General features: G+C 41.9%; 1 protein-coding gene across 1 annotated transcript in view; it reads left to right on the forward strand.

The window, feature by feature from the left end:
• The window catches only part of SLC14A2 (solute carrier family 14 member 2), a 50,608-nt gene that overhangs the window by 5,857 nt on the left and 22,537 nt on the right, over positions 1–22,214 (forward strand). The window contains exons 2-10 of the mRNA XM_032768966.2: positions 587–754; positions 2,562–2,751; positions 3,919–4,047; positions 7,639–7,831; positions 11,050–11,197; positions 12,402–12,536; positions 13,819–13,868; positions 14,955–15,123; positions 21,201–21,332. Coding sequence (XP_032624857.2) covers positions 589–754; positions 2,562–2,751; positions 3,919–4,047; positions 7,639–7,831; positions 11,050–11,197; positions 12,402–12,536; positions 13,819–13,868; positions 14,955–15,123; positions 21,201–21,332 — 1,312 coding nt within the window. The 5' untranslated portion in view covers positions 587–588. The remainder of the gene's footprint in view (positions 1–586; positions 755–2,561; positions 2,752–3,918; positions 4,048–7,638; positions 7,832–11,049; positions 11,198–12,401; positions 12,537–13,818; positions 13,869–14,954; positions 15,124–21,200; positions 21,333–22,214) is intronic.

Below are 22,214 nucleotides of genomic sequence, written 5' to 3' on the forward strand. Positions count from 1 at the left end.
ACACAGAAGGGGGCTAGAAATACATCCCTATCAGTGGGTTACACAAGTGGAGGCATTGCTGTGCCTGAGAACTTACTAAAAAGCATTACTAATGATAAGTGGAGAAAACTGAGAGTGAAGGGAAGGAAGGATTGACTTGGGGGTGCAAAGGTGAAAGCAGAGTTGGGATGCAGGTTGCATTAGCAAGGGGGAAGTGGAGCAAAAATAACTCAAAATTTCAATCACATTTAAACTTGTTCTGGGCTAAACCTCCCAACTCTTTACGGTCCAGTCATCACAGTAAGTGATATGTGCCCATCTACCAAGGAACACGAATTCATCTAGCCAATCTGCTCCTTCCCTTCTTTAAGGGCCAGATTGCCACACCATATTCATTTTGGGTAGCACCTTGCTCCGCCAGTGGTCTCATTGACTTCAGTGGGGTTTCTCAAGGGGTAAGTAACTACTCTTTTTCATAATGAGTATCAGTCTTTCCCTAAGTACAGAAGAAATTTGCTGGTGCACAAGTTAGGAGATTGAAAGCAAATAACATCTGAGAACAGTTTGAGAGTTGTAATCCATTGTTCCCTTTCCTCGATTCCTTAAGCTATGGAAGACAGTGAGGTTGTTAGAACCAATAATAACGGAGAAAGGAAGATGTACAATGAAAAGAGCACAATAGACCAGAGACCAGTGGGAAGCGGCAAAAGGAGAATCTGCAAAACACTTGGATATCTAACAGGAGAAATGACACCGTGTGGAGACTGGCTGAAAGGTAAAGCCATTGATTCTCTGAAAAGCACCATGGGTAATACATAACAATCAGCTCATTACACCAACAGCAATGTTAACATTTTCTGGGTGCATCTATTGGGCATTAATCCATCTAACTCCCTGATTTGTGTACTTGGAGGCATGTTCAGAGTTTGGGGTGTACATTTTTTTGACTAAGCATTTCATTTTCGGAAAAGAAGATCTTGCCGTTACCATGACTGCCCACACAAATTGGGCATTTGCACATGCAAAAGGCCATTTAGACACCTAAACCACCATGTGTTATTACTATTATTTGTATTATAAGGACTCATCCGGTTTAGGGAACTAATTTAGATTGTAAGCTCTTTGGAACAGGGACTTTCTTTTCCTGTTAACAAGTGGCTACAGCACCTAGAACAATGGGGCCCTGATTCCGAACTGGGAGCTGCTAGGTGCTACTGCAATTCCAGTTATTAATAAACAATAATAATTGTGATGAGTGCTGTGCAAATGTAACACCGACAGACCCTGTTCGCCGGTGGCCTAGATTGAACGGGGGACCTCTGGAGGTTAGTGCATGAGCCTACAGCATGAGCTAAAAGTTAACTGGCTGTTAAGCAGACCCATTCTCTCTCTCTCTCTCTCTGTGCCACTAGCTGGGCCAGAACAGCACACCCAGAAGGTGTGTGGGTTACACATACATAAAATAAAAAGCAGTCCCTGTCTCAAGTAGCTTACCATCCATATAGGAACAAAATACAACCAGTGGGTATAGAACACCATGGAGGACAGAAGTAGATGTCAAGGGTAGTATTAATAGGAATATAAAGTTGCAAATAGTAGATGCATGAACAACTTGGAGGCTTTGTGGCATGTTTTCAATGGTTTGGTTTTAGATAAAAGGATAAGATAAATTAACTAATCTCCCCTCTTTGTACAATAGTCACGGCAGTTGCATAAGCAATGAGTTGGTATTTTCTGTGAGCTCCTTGCACACTTGCGCAGAGCAGTGTAAATATTTGTGTTTGGCCCTCAGCCTTCTTTTTCTGAAAATGTAAAACTAAAGGATTGTGTGGGCCAACATGTAATTGGACAGAAGTGTCATCAATAAAGATTTAGTTCAGTACTGCTTGTGCTGATGTACATAATATGTCTTGCCATGAAGGGGCACATTTTTAATAATATTTAGGCACCTAATGACATGTTATGGGATAGTGGGGTTTTCAGCAGTATCTAGGTGCCTAATTTCCATTGATTTCAATGAGAGGTAGATGCTTAGACACTTCTGGAAAGTCCTGCTAGACATCTGTTCTTTAGGTGCCTAAATACCTTTAACAATCTGTCTTATGTCCTATGAAATCTGTGCCTCAGCATCCTGTGTCTGCATTTTTTCTATAGTAGAAGGGTTGTTCCTTACTAACGTTTCCTGGTCCATCTACACACTGTTTTCAGCCTTGCCTAAAACCCATTCAGCAACAGAGTTACACACAAGTGGTTTAGTTTTCTCATTAAATGTATAGTGGATTCCTTATGCTGGCTGCCCTGTAAGAAAGACTAGTTGTGACTTTCATAAACTTTTCTTTAGTAATCTGACCAAGTGCTTGATAGTGGTGAACTCTACCAACTGCAATACATCTCAGTTAGTTTTTTCATGTGCCAGATGGAAAATATGTCCAGGCACCAATAAATCAGAGACGAGTTTTACAGTCTTGTTGATATATTGCTGGCAACAGAATGGAGGCAGATCCTGCAAAGCCAAGTGTGTTTCAAGAAAGCCATGCTGGAATGATGTCTTATTCCCACAATTTTTATTTGATCTCCTTCAGATAAACCTCTAGTTGTTCAGTTTATTGACTGGGTCCTGCGGGGAATATCCCAGGTGATGTTTGTCAACAACCCACTCAGTGGGTTACTTATTCTAGCTGGACTGTTGATCCAGAATCCTTGGTGGACGCTCACAGGCTGTTCAGGAACAATTGTCTCGACGTTAACGGCGCTTATTCTGAGCCAGGACAGGTAGGTTTGGCCTTTGCATTTGGAATCTTTAAAGAAAATGGCAACTGAACTTTAAAATATTGTGCTACCCATTAGAGGTGTCTAAGGCACATGTTTGAGCAGATCCGTTCTTTGGTGATGCTGAACAGTGAGTTCAAGCTTTTGCTCACATTACATAAACCATGGTTATTGCGCTGAATGGCCTGTAATCTCTAATCCCGGAGAGGTACAGTCCAGTACACTGAAAGCAGTATAAACATCTCAGGTTCTAATCCTGGCTCTGGCACTGTCTTGCTACATGGCAAGTCACTTACCCTTTGCATCTCCATTCCTTTGTCTGGTAAACGGAGATAATAACAAACATCATGATATGGCTGTGAGGTTAAGTATGTAAACGCAGTTTGAGAGCCAGTGGATGGACGTGTTATTTGAGCTGTTACGGGCATTTTATCTTGGAGATCCAATGCTACTCTCTGCTATTGTACCTGAGCACCTCACAATGTTTAATGTATTTATCCTCACAACACCCGGCTGAGGTAGGGCAGTGCCATTATGCCCATTTTTACAGAAAGGGAACTGAGGCACAGAGATACTAAGTGATTTGCCTGAACTCACACAGAAGTCTGGGGTAAAACAGGATAAAACTTGGGTATCTCCAGTCTCGGGCCAGCACCTGTGCAACTGGACCAGCCTTCCTCTCCACAGGTTTTGGTTGCGGTTACATGAGGGAAGAATTGTGGCCCAAAGGCTCAGGTTAAATAATCAATGAGGAACATGTCTGTTGTTTTGGGCCTCAAGTAGTTTGTGAGCAAGGAGGTGTTGCACATACCCAGAAAGCTATCTAGAACAGATTTCTTTTACGTTCAGATTTTCTAGTTCTGTTACAATGCAGTGTCTGTGGGGTATTAGAAATGTGCTAGGTACCCCACGAACTTTCAGCTGCCCTCTAAACATGGGGTACCAAGCAACACCATTGCTATCGCACCAATTGTGCTAACCTAGTTACTTGTGTGAGTGGTCACATTGTTCACCAGCTCAATATTGTCACTTTGCTAGATGTAGGACTTCTGGAAATTGCATTTCAGTACAAGAAAGTGATTCACTGAGATGCAGCTCTAGTGCATACAGGACCTTCAGGGCCAATTGCTTTCTAGTAACCATTTCAAGTCAATTGTCTTTCTCCCACAGATCAGCCATAGCAGCAGGACTGTTCGGCTACAATGGAGTCCTGGTGGGACTGCTCATGGCGGTGTTCTCTGACAAAGGAGACTATTATTGGTGGCTTCTCCTGCCAGTTGTTGTTACATCCATGGCTTGGTAAGTGATACTGGTTTTATTTTCTGTAGACTAGGTTAAGCATTTCTAGTTCTTTTCCTATATGGCTCTCAGTGAACACTTACTGATACTAACAGGAGTTCTGCAAACACTTCAAGCACTTAGTTTCAGATTCTTTCTGTTAAGTCCCACCCTACAGTTTCCGTTCTGATATTCACTACTTTCTGTCCTAAACTGTGGTGCCATTTTGCTGTGGGATGTTAAACAGCTTCTGCATTGCACCTCAGAGGCGGATGCACTTGTTTGTTTGTAGGAGTTATTCCTGTATGTGCATAGCTTGTGGTGAGATTTGGCATCCTTTGGCATGAAATGTAAATGGTTTTTAGTGAACCTATACAATTGATTATAGTAGGGATCAGCAACCTTTCAGAAGTGCTGTGGCGAGTCTTCATTTATTCACTCTAATTTAAGATTTTGTGAGCCGGTAATACATTTTAAGGTTTTTAGAAGATCTCTTTCTATAAATCTATAATATATAACTAAACTATTGTTATATGTAAAGTAAATAAGGTTTTTAAAATGTTTAAGAAACTTCATTTAAAATTAAATTAAAATGCAGAGCCCCCTGGACCGGTGGCCAGGACCCAGGCAATGTGAGTGCCACTGAAAATCAGCTCGTGTGCCATAGGTTGCCTACCCTTGGATTATAGCGAATGGGCAAAATGCTTCCCCAGCTTACAATCTGTGCAAATGCATGAGGTTGGTGGACCAAATTCACTATTGGTATAATCATGCCCACCAGTAGAACTATGCTCACTTGCATCACTAAATCTGACCCAGTGGATTTTCACAGGACTGAATTTGATCCTGCCTTAGGTCTTTAACTGATATGCCACAATATTAACCCATGTAAGTACACTTGATTCCAAGCAATGTATTCTTTAAAATTAAATTTAGCTTTTAATTGTGGTTTTTAATAATGTTACAGAATCAATTTTAATATAAGTGTTTTAATCAAAATTAATTCAAGATTTGCATTTTGTGGAAGAAGGGAAAGAATTGACAAGGATTTGTAGGGGATCTTAATGCATGTCAGTCTGTTAACAAGAGTTAGGCCAGCTGTAACCCTTATGACGTGGAACATGTAGAGGCAAGGATAGTGTGAGACAAGTAAGAGAGAACTGTGTGAGAAGTTATCACTCACGACCTTGCCTAATAATCAAATGCGTAGACTGGCGCCCAGAAGCTGAGGAAAATAAGATAGCAGGATGGCCTATGCATAAACAAACTGCATCTGTTGCTCATTACTGTCTGTAACATTGCTTGCTATTGTCTGTAACAAAGGTATAAATGCTTTCTGAAATTGTTTACCTGTTGAGAGACCTGTCCGGGACAGGGGCAACCCTGTGTCCTAGGGCACTCCCTCCCTCAATTACAATTGTTTGAGAATAATAAAGTATTTGATTTTGCTGTACCCAAATGAAAAGCGAGAACTGCGTTTTTCTCCGACAATTTTAATGGCTTGTCTTAATAAGACATAAATCTGTGTTGCCTTGTGCTCCTCTTACAATGCAAGATTATTCCATATTTTATTTCTAGAGACTTCATAAATGAAGGTCTCATTGTACCAATCTCTTGAAACCCAGAACATTTTGCAGAATGTTCTAGTGTTTCTTAAATGCAGCCACGGGGGCTTTTCTTGTGGCCACACAACCTTCTGGGCAGTGATTGGCAGGGAGGGTACAAAGCAGCACCCCCTCTCCTGGGCCACCAGGAGGAGTTGGGCCCTGACCCCCTCTGGAGTCACAAATACCAGAAGAGCAGACAACTGGTCTGAGTGGGTGGGGCTCAGACTTCCAGCTTCAGCCCTGGATTGGCAGGCAGAAGTCTCTGCCTGCGCGGCAGTGGGCTCCAGCCACGGGCTCTGACCATGGGGCCTTGGGCCCTGGGCTTTGCCTGAACAGTGGCAGGCTACATTCCCCAGTCTCAGGGCTCTGTCCCTGGGCTCAGTACCCCCCTTATTGCCCCTGGCCCCCACTGCCTTGCCTGGGCTGACCACTTCCCTCATCACCCTTGCTGCCTTCCTACCCACCTCCCCATCCAAGGGTTAAGAGCGGAAAGAGGTGAGGCAGAGGCTTGGGGGAAGTAGGCAGGTGGGGATGGGGTCTGGGGCTGAGCAGAGGGATTGAACACACCCGGAGGAAGCAGCACCTGTGCCACTGGAGCTGTTTACTGTTTCAGTGACCCACCTTAATCTTCCCCCACTGTGTTTAGTTTCTGGAGGAGCCATGGTAAACTTTGCCCCGCCCCACAGAGCAGAACACAGTCACACAGAACAGAAGCCATTCTTAAATGTAATACAATGGTCCCCAAAGCTACTGGGTTGCTATATCTGCCACAGGATTATTTGAAAGATTTTAAAATTTGACATTTCAGCAACATTTTTGTCGCAATTTCAAAGTTCAGTTTACAAAAGAGCAATGCTTTCTGTGAAAATGCAATCCTACTTTTCAATCAGTTATAGAGCTATGGAGAAACATTAGAAATGTTGCATTTCAACAAAGAAAATGGAACAAACTTCTCACGAAAGCACTGACCACTTTTTTTTTTCCTACTAGTTCTATCAAAAGTCTTCTGAACATTGGTTTGATAACTGAAATCCTTTTAAGAGAAACGGCTTGATCTGAGATTTAATAGGGATTATAGTACAATGCATCTTTTCTATTGATCATAGCCACAAAAGGGGACATGGGATATTGCATTAGACATGCCAAATGTTTTTGGTTAAAATCAGCAACCAACTGAAAATCCCTCTAACACCCAAACTCACCTGTTAACTATTGTTTTTTTAAATATGGGCTACATTGAGCTTTCTGCTAACTTCAATCAATTTGCACAGGTGTAACTAAGAGCAGAAGCTGACTGTGCTCAGTCCTCAGCTGGTATAAATTGGCATAGCTCTGAAGCCAATAGAGAAACACTAATTTCCACAAGTGGAGGATCTGACTGGCCTAGACTTTCCACGTTCTTTTAGATTTATTGATTCCAGTCAGGACTGGGAGATGAATTATCAATATGCCACAAGAGAGACTGTCTGTATGATATATTCATCTAGACTGGAAACCAGGAGATCTGGAAATCTCCCAAGAAATCCTTTTCTTGTGAGATCTGTTGCCCAATTTCCTGAGCCAAGAGGTTTGGACAAGGTTATATTAAGCATCCAAACTTTTGGGTGCTTCTTAGTGATGGATCTCCTAATATTTGTGGCTCACTCACCACTGATTTACATGCCAAGAATAAACCTAATTTATTATTCTTTTTTATAAGAAGGAAACCTGTACTTTACTTTAAAAATTAATGCAGCCTGGTTGAAGTGGTGCTGAGCAACATCAATTCCCATTGGTTACAGTTGCTCATCTGGGGATCATGCCTTAAGATGGTGCTAGGTCGCATTTTGTGGGTGCTTATCTCATGTAGGTTAAAGTGATGTGAAAGATTCACTGTTTGGAGTCTCCTAAGGAGATTGGAGTTTTGAGTTTCACTAGAACTTTGGACTGAAATGGTGGGGATATTTTTCACCATTCCAGCTGAGATGAACAAGTTGAAACTTTCTTTTTATTCTTCTCTTTTCAGCCCACTGCTTTCCAGCGCTTTAGGTTCAGTCTTCAGGAAATGGGACCTTCCTGTTCTCACCTTGCCTTTCAACATTGCTGTCTCTCTTTACTTGGCTGCCACTGGACACTACAACCTCTTCTTCCCTACGACACTCATTCAGCCTGTAACATCAGTTCCCAATATCACCTGGTCTGAAATCGAAGTGCCACTGGTAAGGTCCACTAAAGAAAGGAGAAATAGTCCACACCCTTGCAAAAGATAAATACGAGAGCTCTCACCTCTAGGTAACAGGCTCAAATACAGCACAGGTTAATAGCATCTGAACTTCCTGAGCATAGAATATCAGGGTTGGAAGGGTCCTTAGGAGGTCACCTAGTCCAACCTCCTGCTTTGAGCAGGACCAATCTCCAACTAAATCATCCCAGCCAGGGCTTTGTCAGGCCTGACCTTAAAAACCTCTAAGGAAGGAGATTCCACCACCTCCCTAGGTAACCCATTCCAGTGCTTCACCGCCCTCCTAGTGAAAAAGTTTTTCCTAATATCCAACAACTTATAAAATGAATCAGTCATCTCTGCCCAGTTAACGGAGGAGTAGCCACTTCACAAAAAACCTCCACCAAAATGGCATGATGCCCAATACTGGTGGTTTCAGTGGAAAGACTAAGGATTCAAACTGACCATGGACTTTGAACTACTCCCTCTACTTAGAGGTGGGCCTCAAATGACCAGATCTAAGGCAAGTTAAGGGGGCAGCTTGGGGAAAACTTGCACTTCAACTGTGCTTGTCCTGTAGTTGAATAGACACTGTCAGTTGGACACCTTTCACCAGCAGCTGACCACTATATTTGGAGTCAAGAAGGAATTTTCCCCTGAGTCAGTTTGGCAGAGACTCTGGGAGGTTTTATCCCTTCCTCTGCAGTCTGGGGCATGGGTCACTTGCCAGTTTAAACTAGAGTAAATGGTGGATTCTCTGTAACTTTCAGTTTTTAAACCATGATTTGAGGACTTCAGTAACTTATCAAGAGGTTATGGGTCTGTTACAGGAGTGGGTGGGCAAGTTTCTGTGGCCTAGGAGGTCAGACTAAATGCTCATTTAAATCACCCAGGCTCTGGGCAGTAGCCTCCCTCCCCCCCACCCCCACCCCCCATTGGCAGGCATGTATCCTTCATTTCTTGCATGTGTCTGCTATAATGTTCGGAGTCAAGGGTAAGAATGCTCCCTGGCTTTCCCTTTTTCCAGGATTCCAGAAGATATTAGGGGGACCTAGTAAAGCTATGCTGACTCAGTAAATGCATGATGAAACTCTGGGTATTTTTTTCAAATATTTTTTTTTCAAATTTGCCAGTTTTATTTAATTGAAAATCTGAGGAATGATTACAGTATCTAGCACCATGCTCCAAATTCTAGAAGGACACTGAACACATATACCTGGGAGGAAACCTGCATTCTGCAGAAGGAGCTATGATATTCTGGGGTGCAATCCAGACCAGCGAGAGGCTGTCACCCCTGCCCTGCAAACTCAGGTGCCTCACAATGCTTTACTGTTCTAGCTCCCAGCTGAGACCCTCACAAACAGCCTGCCAGCATGCAGGTCACACCCTGAGTGTCTGTGTATTGCTGCAGCCTGCCGGCCACACATCAGTCACGCACTGGCTTTCACCAGCCTTGGTTACCACTTCCAGTTACTCAACACGCTCCCAGTCCTGGATTTCCCCCCAAACATATGTTCTATACTGTCTAGCCATCTCCTGGACCGTCCAGGACATATTACCTCTGTAGCCCCTCTAAGGGGATCAATATACAACAGTCTGCTACCATAAATGAAGTTACCCAAACAATTCACCACACTGGATTAGTTTTAACTGAAGAATAAAACAAGTTTATTTAACAACAAGGAGACAGGTTTTAAATGAGGACAAGTATAAGGCACTAAAGTCAGAAATGGTGATGTGAAAAAAAGTTTCTAGCACTAAACTTAACAAACAAGACTTGGTTCAAGTTGATGTCTCTTACCACGTTTCCAGTAACATTGACCAGCATCTGCTCCCAAAGTCCAGCATCCATGTCTTTTCTCTCCTTTGGTCAAAAGGAGAAAGTTGTATAGGAAGAGATAACTGGAAATGTCTTTGCCTGTCACTTTTATTGCTCAGTCACTCTTTGAGATGCATTTTCCTAAGGGTCACCCCTAGGTAAAGTTCATTCCCACTCTGAGGTTGGAGTCAAAAAGTCTGAAGGTGAAAAAGGTTCCATGCTGTTTGCTAAGATGCAAATCTCATTGTTCTTGCTCCCCTTCCCTTGCCAAAGAATGGCCACTTGACTTGGGATTGCCTATCAACTTGGATGACACCTGACTAGAGGCATCAGCCTATCCTTTGTCTTTGGGAAACACGTTTATCCACTCACTCAACTTGTCTGATAAACCCATTTCAGTCATGAATTAACTTATGTTCTGAACTTTACATATAATGTTGCTATACACATTTCACTATGATATCATTGAGCAGCAAGTTATTCATTTTCAAATGATCCCTCACAAGGCATATTTTGTACAGATATTATTACAAAGCTGCGTAGGATGTGAACACAGGGGTGCATTCCATCACAGGAGCATGGACTGAAAATTATCTGTGACAATTCTGGCTCTTCCTTAAAATGAGAGAGATTCCAGGTTGTAGGTCATCCATTGTTATGAGCTGTGAGGAGACATTCTGAGGCAAGGATGACTGGTCAGTTGGTGTGGCCTGCATGTTTATAGGGATACTCCTCAAGGGTGCTCCTTTTCCATGCACAAGGAGTGGGACTAGCTTACAGAACGAATCATCACAGGGGAACTGTCAGAGTTGCTGATGACTGGACCATGGGGTGTGTTATCACTGGTTTTGCACAGTATGTCCCCTACAGCTGGTTGGAAAATGTTTGTCAAAATATCTTTTTTAAAAAACTGCCATTTTCATCTAAATAAAAACACGTAGAAAAATGTTTTTGATTTTTGCCAAACATTCCCACAGTTAAAAAAAACTATTTAAAAATGAAGAAATTCATTTCTGAACATTCCTGTTTGGGGAAGTGTTCCAAAATTTCATTTCAAATGTTATTTCTATTTGTATGTTATTTCACAACATGTGAATAGCAGTAGTGCATAACATGCCCTACTACTAATGAAATGTCATGATGGGATATCATATAATAGTTGAAAAAGTCTATTTTCATTTTATTTTATTGTTAAAGTAACTAAGGGCAGCTGCTACTTAGTACTGACTGAAACGCCTTATCTCCTTTTCTAGGGTGAAGTGTCTCCTGTTTGTGTTGTAATGCCACAGTTTGACACTTTGACCCCCTGGCTTTCTAACAAATAGACACTGGGAAATAATTGCCATTTTGCCTTGGTTACAATATAATAATGTGTCCTTTTCAAACCGATGCTGCAGCTGCTACAATCCATTCCGATCGGCGTTGGCCAGGTGTATGGCTGTGATAACCCCTGGACTGGTGGCATCTTCCTGGTTGCTTTACTCATCTCTTCTCCACTCATTTGCTTGCATGCTGCAATCGGATCAGCAGTGGGGATGCTGGCAGGTACGAACCAATGACCATGACTTACCAAGCTTATTTTTGTCATTTCTTACATTTACCAGAACCTTGGCTCCAGTTATTACATAGTTCTGTCCAACACTTTGTGGCTTCTGCTTGCATGGGTCTGGACATGGTTTTGATTTGCAGTCACATCCTTGAGCTTGGATCTGAATTTTGGGTTTTATTCAAACCCAATATGGCGAAGGCAAAACTCAGAACAAAAGAGTTCCACAAGATCTCTATTCATTGTGTATGGGTTTGCAAGATTTTGTGTTCTACCAAGGACACCTGTTGTAGCTCTATGACCAGTTGTCACCAAGACTAATCCATGATGCCCATCTTGGAAAATGTGTACCTAGCCAGCGATGGCAGTAAGTCTGTGTTGTGCTTTGGACCCATAAGTGTTTTGCAGAAGACTCAGGCCATCTTTTTCCATATTTCATCTGGTTTGGGATGGTTGCACAAGTTTTGCACAGGCCTAGTATTTAATCCAAATGATTCAGTAGGTTTTCCTACAGGGAAAGGTGAAGAGAGGAAGGGGAATCATAAACAAGAAAGCCAATGGAGGCATCACAGTGGGAAATGGATTAGTCCAAACAAGTGGTGATCTGAGCATCCAAATTCAAGTTATCAGAGCTGAAAATGTCTCAGGATGGCCTGGTTGCCAGAGGTTGTGCTGCCCTGTTTGCTGATGGTGCTGAGGCTGGTGAGAAAACTCCAAGGACCTCTTGTAAGGCCAACCCAGGAAAAGATCCTGAGTTGCTGTCCTGCTGGTGAAAGCCTGCATAGGTGAAGACTGACTGGGTCCCAGCATCTCTGGCAGCTTGGGGCCATGGGAAATCGGCTAGGGAGTCCTGCCTACTTCCCCATTGCTGCCTTGGCTACTATTGTGCAGGGACTGGTTAATTTTCTTGAGCCAGAACGCCCATTGAGCTTAGAAGGAGTTTTGCCTGAGTGAGAACTTGAGGACTGGTCCAAATTCTGGGCTCTGTTACATCATCATAGATATGGAACAAGCATAGCCATTGACTTCAGCCTATTTCCTCCATACTGGCAATGGTGTGACTGAGAACACAGTTATCTTTTAGTGCAGATGTAATGGGAAAATAATTCTGTGTTGATGCCAAGGAATTTGTAAAGAATGATATCTGAGATCTAAAACTTGGCTAATAGCTAAATATCATAAACTGTGCCTTTTGCCTTACAGCATTGACCATTGCAATGCCATTTGACAGGCTCTACTTCGGCTTGGGGAGTTACAACTCTGTGCTTGCTTGCATTGCAATCGGAGGCATGTACTATGCTCTTACCTGGCAGACACATTTGCTGGCACTTGCCTGTGGTATGTATCCGATGGGATGTGGAAAGCAGAAGTCCAAAGCATACAGAATAGCTGTGGGAATTCTGCAGATTTAGTGTCAGGTTGTGGCCGTGCTGGCAAAAGCACACGCACATCCACCCATGAATTTGCAGGCATAATCTGCATAATTGCACCCACAGTCAGATGTTCAAGCAACTGATCTGTGCACACAAGTCCATTTTCACACTTTTGTTTTAGCCTGAGGAAAACAAAAGCAAGAAAGAACAAAGGTAAATTCTCCATGAGAGAGCACAGTGTGTGTCTCCTCTGTTACAAGTTGCAGCAAGTGCAAGAGCAAAATGGCAAATGTAAGCATTCAGTACATAGCAAATAAAGGTGTGTCAGCTTCATAAACTACATATATCCAGGAGTGTCACTTGCTATGGATCCAGTGGGCCAGTTCCCCACACCAACTTAATTCCCTGCTCCCCCAGGACTTTTCATAGTCTATATCAGTGTCTATAAACCTTTCCAGACTACAGGAGTCTGATTTATCTTCCATACCTCCAAGTCACCTCACTTAAAAATGACTTGCTTACAAAATCAGACATAAAAATACAAAAGTGTCACAGTATGCTATTCCTGAAAAATGGCTTGCTTTCTCATTTTTACCATATAATTATAAAATTAATTAATTGGAATATAAATATTGTACTTACTTTTCAGTGTATAGAGCACAATATACCAGTCGTATGAAATTTTAGTTGGTACTGACTTTGCTAGTGCTTTTTATGTAGCCTTTGTAAAACTAAAAAAATATCTACATGGGTTGATGTACCCCCTGGAAGACCTCTGCGTATGCCCAGGGGTACACGTACCCCTGGTTGAGAACCACTGATCTATATGATCCATTATATCAGCCACTTTTTGCATCATAAGACTTTGCAGGGCATAATATAATTGCATATTAAGTCCTAAACACAACTTTGCCCACCCCCAGCAGAATTTTTCTGAAAGATGCCCCTGCAAATGTGCTTGTTGGGGTGAAATGCTCACTCACCATCCTTGCAAATAGAGCAGATGAGGCCAAACTAGTCTTAATGTCAGAGCGACTTCACACAGGAACAAATGTAAACCACCTGCACGTGGGATTTGGACATCCTATTTAGTAGCCCTCCTGAACCAGAATTCTAATTCTAATCCTATGCCTGCTAGCAATAAGTAAGCAGTAATTACTTTATAGTGTAGTTGCAGAGAGTGGCTGCCTCTGCTAATTTCATTGAGCAACTTTTAACTTGTTTCATAGTCTCTGTTCTTTTCACAGCATTATTTTGTGCCTATGCTGGAGCAGCTCTTGCTAATATCTTGTGCGTGGTAAGTTTATATGAATTTTGGTTTTGTTATAATATCAGAACACAGACTTCTGTATTACAACAATGACAGTTTTGACAGCAATGGAGGAAGAATTCTGCAAGCCAGTAGGGTTTATTGTATAAATTCTGTCTGGTATATTGTGAGATTACAGACTCTACTGCTGACAGTAGGAGTTCAGAAAACTTCAAGCCATGCTATCCTCTATGTGTGCAGTTGTGTATATGATTGAACTCCAACAACCATTTCTGGAATGAGATACAACTTTTATTCTACCCAGACAAACTCCTTTAGGCTGATATTTTCTTTATTTGTTCCCAATTTTTCCTTGCTTTGACTCAGTCCAATCATTTTTTTAAAAAGTTTGTTGCAGTCATTTTCAAGGATTGTTAATATATGGTAAAAATATAAAATGTATGCCCATATAACTCAAAAATAGCTGAAACTAGAACCATAAAACTATGCTTGTTTTTTAGATCTTACTGGGGAATCAAAACTAAAACCAAGTTTGAAGACAATAGATTTGGTAGCTTTAAATATATGAATGTTTAAAGACAGCAATTTCATATATACATATTAAAATGTACCCATCTGGTTTCTTTGTTAATGCATTGTATCTAGAGTGGTTTAGAGCAGAAGGCCTGTATAAATAGGAAGTCTGTTACATACACCTGAATTAAGGATGCATCAGGAAAAGGATGGTTGGACCCAGTGTCCTCATTTTTAGAAGAATGCAGTTGGAGAGTCACAAGGACCGTAGAGTAATCTTGGTCAGATACTTTTTTGTACCAATTTAATTTTAGGCTTTTAGAGTCTCGCTGGAACTTGCTCCCTTTTTTCCCTTGTAACCTTGCCCGGTTTTGTATTGCTATCTGTGCAGCCAGCAAGGGGTAGGGATATGAGTGTGTTTGGGGGGGAATATCGGGGAGGAGATACGAGGAATCCCAAAGTGCATCTTAATTATCAAAATTGTTCTTTGAGGAAGTACATTCTTCTCAGGCTTCTGACTAAAAGCTGGAGAGTTAAGCAAAGGAAATAATAAAAATGTGATATAAAATTCTGTCAACACATTCTTTTTTCCCTACCCAGATTGGATTACCAGCCTGCACCTGGCCTTTCTGCTTCTCTGCACTTCTCTTTTTGCTCCTAACTACAAATAACTCCGCAATTTACAAGCTGCCACTCTGCAAAGTCACTTACCCAGAAGCCAACCGAGTCTACTACCTGAGAATGAAAAGAAGAGAGCAGAAACTCACTGGTGATTAGCCAATACAAATGGGAGACACTTTGTGATCCCTAATGTAGCTGCACATACTGATCTCAAAAGCACATGAATTAGAGGTTTCTGTACTACCTGTCAAACACACACACGTCAGCAATTCACATCTTCAAGAACTAGGTGTTTTGCTATGAGGGTTGAGGTTATATATATCATATTTTGGAGGAAATATTTGTTCCTGATCTGATCTGAGCCTCATAAAATGCATTCAGGTAACCATAATGGGTGTATGATACTAATTTGAAACAAATTGTTGTTGTTCATAGTAATTATATTGTAGGAGTTGACTTTTATTTTACATTTGCATAATAGGACAATAAGGACTCAAACCCAACTAGGATTTTTGGATGCTGCCATAATAGAACAATAATACTGTGAGAAGAACCTTGTAATGAGCTATGGTTAAAATCAAGAAGAAGTTTCTTTGTAAATGCAACAGAAAGACTGACTGACTGATTTACTCTTTTGGCATCACATATGTCTTGTCTAAGCCCCCAAATCCCATAATTAAATCCATAATATAAATTGTTAAAATACTTATTAAATTTATCATCTTTCTCAGTCTGCTGTCTTTTCCTTATTGTACATTGCAGTTAAGATATTCATATTTTCCCTCTTTCATCAGACTAGGGAAATGATTTACTGATAATTGTGTTGGCCATTAATACCATCTTCTCCATCATATAAACAGAAAAATAACAATCCCCAATGAAAAACACAAAAGTATGTATCCATCTTACCCGTGTTATACCACACATCCAGCAAGAAGCAGCAGAGGGAAGAACAAGTACTTGGAGGAAGACTGTGACAAATGCAGTACTGTTATATCTTTTCTCTCTACCATTCTATCAGGACAGCAGAGGTAATGAACAATAGCCAAGTCAAAGATTCTCACTGGACTGGTCCCCACAGCTGGTTGACCTACTTAACCAGATGAAGCACCAAACTTAGTGCTAGTTGTGGGATATTCCCTGGACATGGCACTGACATTCTCTATTGCACTGTCCCTTAGGATGATTATTTACGTGAGCTCAAAATGAGTGGAGAAGAGAACCGGTCTGGAATTTTTCCACGCAACATTTTTTGTTGAAAAATGCAGATTCATCAAAACCAAAACTGGTTGCAGAAAAGGGGTCTGTTTCGATACATTTTTCAACTCAAAAATTTTGAGAAATAAAGTTTGGAAACTATCAGAACATTTTGTTTCAATGTTGTAAAAAATGTCAGTGTTCTAGTTCAAAATGACTCTATTTCCAAATGCACACTGATTGTAGTAAAAAAAATATTTTAAAGAAATGGTCAAAATTAAAATGTTTTGAAATTATGAAAAAATGTTTCACATGAGCAAAAATATTTGGGGGGGGGAATTTTCAGTTCATAAAATTTGGGGATTTTGACTTTTTGTTCTGATTCATGATGGAACATTTTGCATAATCTTGAAAATGTTCGCAGGATAGGAAAACCATTCCCCTCTCAACTCTTGTCAAGAACGCTATCAAAACAGAATGACAGCATTTTGGACCTGCTTTGCCCTTTCTTCACTAAAAAAGGCTTTGTGCCAAGCATAAACACAGACCCAAGCGGCTTAAGGGCTAACGTCAGATCCTACAAGATAAAGCTTCACCTAAAAACTGAAGGAACATAAGGCTTAAGTGAAATGAAGAAGCAAAGAATGAACTGATCTAGTACACCTCCAAATGTATTTGAAGACGAGGCAAAAGAAGAAAAATCCCAGAAGGTTTCTGACAGTGTTAATCAAAACTCTTCTGTCATAGTTGGCCAAAGAAAAACTAAGACATATTGGATCTCACACACAACCTGACATACCTCCCACTGACATTCCTCCTAGGTGATATCCCCTCATAATTACCCACCTGAAAACTTAGCCAGCACACTAGGGTTCACATGGCAATAGTTTCATGGGCTCTTTAATGTTTGTAAAAGGTCCAGACTTCTGGCTTATGTCTCACCTGCAAGGCAGAACATCCAGCATCACAGCACTAATACTGAGCTGGTTGAGTACTAACTCAACTGGCAGAGTGCCACTGTGATGCTGGCAGACCTGGTGCCAGCTCATGCCACAGCTGTAGGTCTCATCCGAAATTCATTGCAGGAAACCAGTCTGTTTCATCTGTGTGTTAGTATGATTCAGATGGGTATTGGGCTGATAACAACGTGTTTCGACTTTTTGAAGTGCTTGTAAGTTGCGTCAGGCATTAATCTTATTTATAATATCTTTATCACATGCTATAAGGTAATATTTAAGTTTGGCTCGATAACTGTAAAAAGTTTGCTGTGAAACTATGAACCCAGTCAGCAGGGATCGTTTCCTTTCCATCCAGAGAGCCTATCAAAACTAAATGGGCTATTGTGGTATATCACAATACAAATAACATTAATTGCCCCTCACACCATGAAGAGGCTACATGCAAAATGGCTTTTCCCATCTTCTTCGATTCTGGAAGAAGGAATTAAAAGTAGCTGACAAGAAAAGTTTTCATCTTTTGCTATTTGGACTCTTTCCTTAATTAATTAAACCTTAGATTGGCTACAAGAGTTGTCTTTGGCGTGAGAAGTAAGGTATGAATTGATGCTGGATAAGTGATTGGTCTCTTGGGACTGAGAGCAACCTGGCTATTTTGTGATCTTTGGTGCATGGACTCCAACTATCACCAAGTCCCCCTGGCCTGGGTGGCAAAATAGACTGAAATGCCAAGGGGACTGTCTGTGACTCCCTGGTAAGACTGGTATCATGCTCCAGGAGTTCACATTTGTTACCGGGCTGGTGAAATCTAATTACAGAACACACAACCAGCTTGGGGTCTCTGTCCTGCTTCTTGGCAGTCTGCCCTGAGGTTGGTACTCCTGGTCGTGAACCACTCCACACAATGTGACAGCCATCTCCTGCGGAAAGCTGAGTTTGGCATTGAAGTCTCCCCTGCAAATCCTGACAGCTCTGCCTAGTGGCTGAATTCTGATGAGATCCTGGGCTAGATGGAGCTGCAAGCAGGGAAGCATTTCTCCAAAAAAGGAAAAAGCATATTTGGTCATTTCAGCCCCAGTTCTGCAAGGCTATAAGCGCATGAGTAACTTTAAAGAAATATGTGGCATCCTGTTGAAGTCCATGGAGTAATCACCTCTATAAAGTGATTTGTGGAGCAGGACTTTCAATCTCTTGGCTAAGGGCCTTTTGACTCAAGTATTATCCACATGTTTGTCAGAGAGCAGAATGCAGTATTGTTGTAGCTGGGTTAGTCGCAGGATATTAGCGAAACTAGGTAGGTGAGATAATATATTTTATTAGACCAACTTCTATTGCTGAGAGAAGAGCTCTGCGTAAGCCTGAAAGCTCGTCTCTCTCACCACATAAGTTGGCCCAATAAAAGATATTACCTCATCCGCCTTGTCTAATATCCTGGGACCAACACGACTCTAACAACACTGCATACGATGCTAGAAAGAGATTGACAAGTAAGAGATGCACCGGAGGTTACATAGAGGTAACAACAGCCCACTTTAACAGTCAGAAAAATGGATGGTTTACAGGATTTGGACATTGTTACAGCACTTAAATTGAGAGATGTATTTACATGTCTATAAAAGTTGTTCATTTCCAGTGTTTAAACTGAAATCTACAGCACTAGAAAACTGTAGTGAAGGAGAGCTTTCTAACAGCAGGATGTTGGGCATCTGAAAGGCTCAGAGCGTTCTCAGCTCAGCACCTCGCAAGATTCCCTTATGCCTGCAGGAAACCAAAAATGACCAGAATTTCACTGCTAGGTCTGTACACTATGAAAGGCACATATTTGATAGAAGCACTGAAGAGCACAAACAGTGAACTCTGTATGAGATTCACTTAATAACCCAGTGGCATCTCCCTCCCTGTGGCCCCATTTGTGATTCTTTCCAAGACTCCTGTGCCCTGAAATGTTCTGGATCACAGTCCAATGGCAGACTAGCTGGTTCTGTAAGAAGACTGGCCTGCCAGGGAAGTTGCATCTGTGTAGAATATAGCATGATAGCTACTATCAGCAAAGCCACCTGAGAACTGGAAATTTCAGTCCTGTGGTGAAAGGATGCCAGACCCCTTAAAGTCAATGGAATTTCACTGAGGCTGGATATGGCCAGTGATTTTGGATGCAGCCTATTTTGACAAATTCCCTTGCCTCCAGCTATGCAGTGGGATCGCAATTTAGAACTCAGATACACACACACACACACACACAGAATACTCGGTATGTCAATGACACTAAAAGGTTACTCGAATGAAGAGAGAAACAGAATGTTATCGTTTGTCACGTACAAAGCTTCCTACCCAGAGCAGTGCAAGAATCACTCATTAAAAGGTGAAAAGAAGAGAGAATAAAGAGAGAGCCTAGTGAGGAGAAAAGAGGTCCGAGGAAAGCAAATAAGCTTCTTGAGAGGAGAATCCCAGATAATTGCCTTAAAGAAAAAGGAGAGCACCAGAATCACTGAGAGAAATTACCTGATTAGAGGAGTAGGAGAATTTAGCTAACACCTGTTTTAGTAGAGCTTGTTCAGCAACGATGAGAGGTAAGTGTATGATCTACTACAAAGAGGACATCTCTAGAATGATGTGCTGATTCGCTGTCATTAACATCTTCATATATAAATACATGGTACCATTGCTTCCCCAGGTCTCCCGCGATCGCCCACCACCAATGTAATGCACCTGTGTCCTGCACAACCTTGTATCCCAAGGTGCTTTGCCCAAGGTGAAAAATGCAGCTGTGAACATTTAAAATAAAGCACCAGCAAACCAAGAAAGAAGTTAAGAGCTCCAGGCAATGGAGGAAAGAAATCGGTCTTCAGCTGAGGTTTGAAAGGCGATGGAGAGCGGACATGGAAAACAGCTACAAGGAGGAAGTTCCAGGTTTCAGAAGCTAAAGAGAATGTGATTTGTGCCCCAGGAGTTGCTAAAACAGGACAAGCTTGTGCTTCCTTCAGACGTGAACTGATATAGCCCCAGGCCATCCAGGGATGCCAGCACAGAGGGACAACTACAATAGGGAACAGTGATACTGCACCATCTATGAAAAATACCAAAAGCTGGAAGTTTGCATGCTACTGAGGCAACTGGCTGTGGTTTCATAGGATGATGGGGGAAATGATGAAGAAGCTGTTGGGAGCAGGGATGCAAGGCAACAGTCTGACAAACTGGGTTGGACTAAAGGCCGAACTATAGGTGAAAGGGGGGTGAATCCTCTTGAAGACTGAGGGAAAAGCCAGTCTCAGTCACGTTGGCAGAGGGATGCATTACAATGGAATTGTGTTCTTCCACCCAGGAGCACAGGGAAGGGATCATCTCAGTTTAGTGCTACACACAGAGATGCTTTGAAAATCAAAGGTAGGTTTCCAAAGGCTTAAGTGGTACTTAGGCACCAGACTTCCACTGAAAGTCTTGTACTCTTGAAAATATACCCCTTGGTTCAGCCACAGGGGACCCATAACAGCCAGCCCCTGGAGTATGTGTACATGCCTATGGAGCATAACCCTCCACTGGGCGGGTCTACACCTGCCCCTGAGACACCTGAGGGACCTCTCTTTTCCCTTGCACTTTGGACACGCTTGCACAGCTTGTCATCCCAACAAAGCATCATTGAACTGAACTTGATTGGAATTGCACCTGGCCCTTCCCATCCTCAAAACACTTGACAAGCATTAACTAGTCAATCCACATCATGCCTCTAGGAGAGAGGGACTCAGACGCCCATTCTGCAGAAGATGAGAACTGAGTCAGGGAGACTTCCCCACAAGGCCAACGAGGGACTGAGTGCAGGAGATGGAACTGAAACTCCACTCCAACCAGAAGACCACACCTCTCTTCTGCCTGATTGTTTGTTAGTTATTCTTGCATGCTTCGTCTCACTGTATCACACTTTAAGGATTTCCCTATATGTGTACCTTCTGTTCCCCTTTTTTAAAATGCAACTTTCTGTATGTAGCTAAGTTTTCCCTCTGTGCCTTTCCCTCAGCATTAAACAGTCCCAGCAGGCATTTGCCTTCTCATGTTGCCTTCTTTTCTTGCCCATCAGATCGTGTGATGGAGGAACATTCAATTGTACTGGAAGCAGATGAGTGCCAAGGAGATATCCAGCCAAAGCAGAGGAATTTGTTTCAATTCGAACAGCAGTCTACATGCTGGCCTGTGCGAAGGAGAAGTAAAGGTTCTGTTCCAGCTCTTCCTGTCTTTCTTCTCTAACATGATCCTGGGCAGCCCTATTACAGAGCTTGAGATTTTGCAAGCTTAACCCAGATATGTTTATATTTTTGAGGGGAGTTCATAAAAGGAGTTGTGTTTTCCTAGACCTTTTCCCCATAAATTCTGTTAAAACAACACTTCTCAATGGAACTGGGAGCTTGGGCTGTCTGAACAGTGAAGGAAGCCATAGTAACCAGGAGGATGAATAACAAATTTGGGTGAATTATTGAGTGCTTGGTGGAAGACACTTTCACGAGCCAGGTGCTCAGCACTTTCTAAGCATATCAAGTTGTGTTGTCACTGTGTTGGTCCCAGGATATTAGAGGGAAAAGGTGGGTGAGGTAATAAATAATAATAATAATATTTATATCACTCACCTTGTGTCTCGGGTTCAGCGCCTAACGGCACTAGTTGCTTGAAACCCTTGGTCCTCATCCAGATGTCTTCGAAATTAGGTGTTTCCAGATTGCTCTACAAATTCATGTCCCCTACCGCCTTACACCTCATCAGCTTTTTGATGTTCTGTAATTGTCAGGATAACAAAAGTATCCTCATTTTGAGGGTGGGCTTCATTTGCTATTAAAGATCCCATCACAAACAAGGAGGATTGTTTCAATTTAGACTAAAGGAAAGAATTTAAACAGGGGACCCACAGCCTATTCAGCTGTTACTAATTTTGGAGTTCATAGGAGTCTCTTGCAAGCGATACAGATGTTGCTGCAGCTGGAATTCCGAAACTGTATCCTATTGACAGGATTGGTCCATAGTAATCTTACCTCTGAGAGATTTTCATAGACTGATATGAAAGGGTATAGGTGCAGTGGGGAGGAGGTAGAAGTTTCTCCCA

The sequence above is a fragment of the Chelonoidis abingdonii genome, chromosome 6 (genome assembly GCF_003597395.2).
Source record: "Chelonoidis abingdonii isolate Lonesome George chromosome 6, CheloAbing_2.0, whole genome shotgun sequence".
NCBI lineage: Eukaryota > Metazoa > Chordata > Testudines > Testudinidae > Chelonoidis > Chelonoidis abingdonii.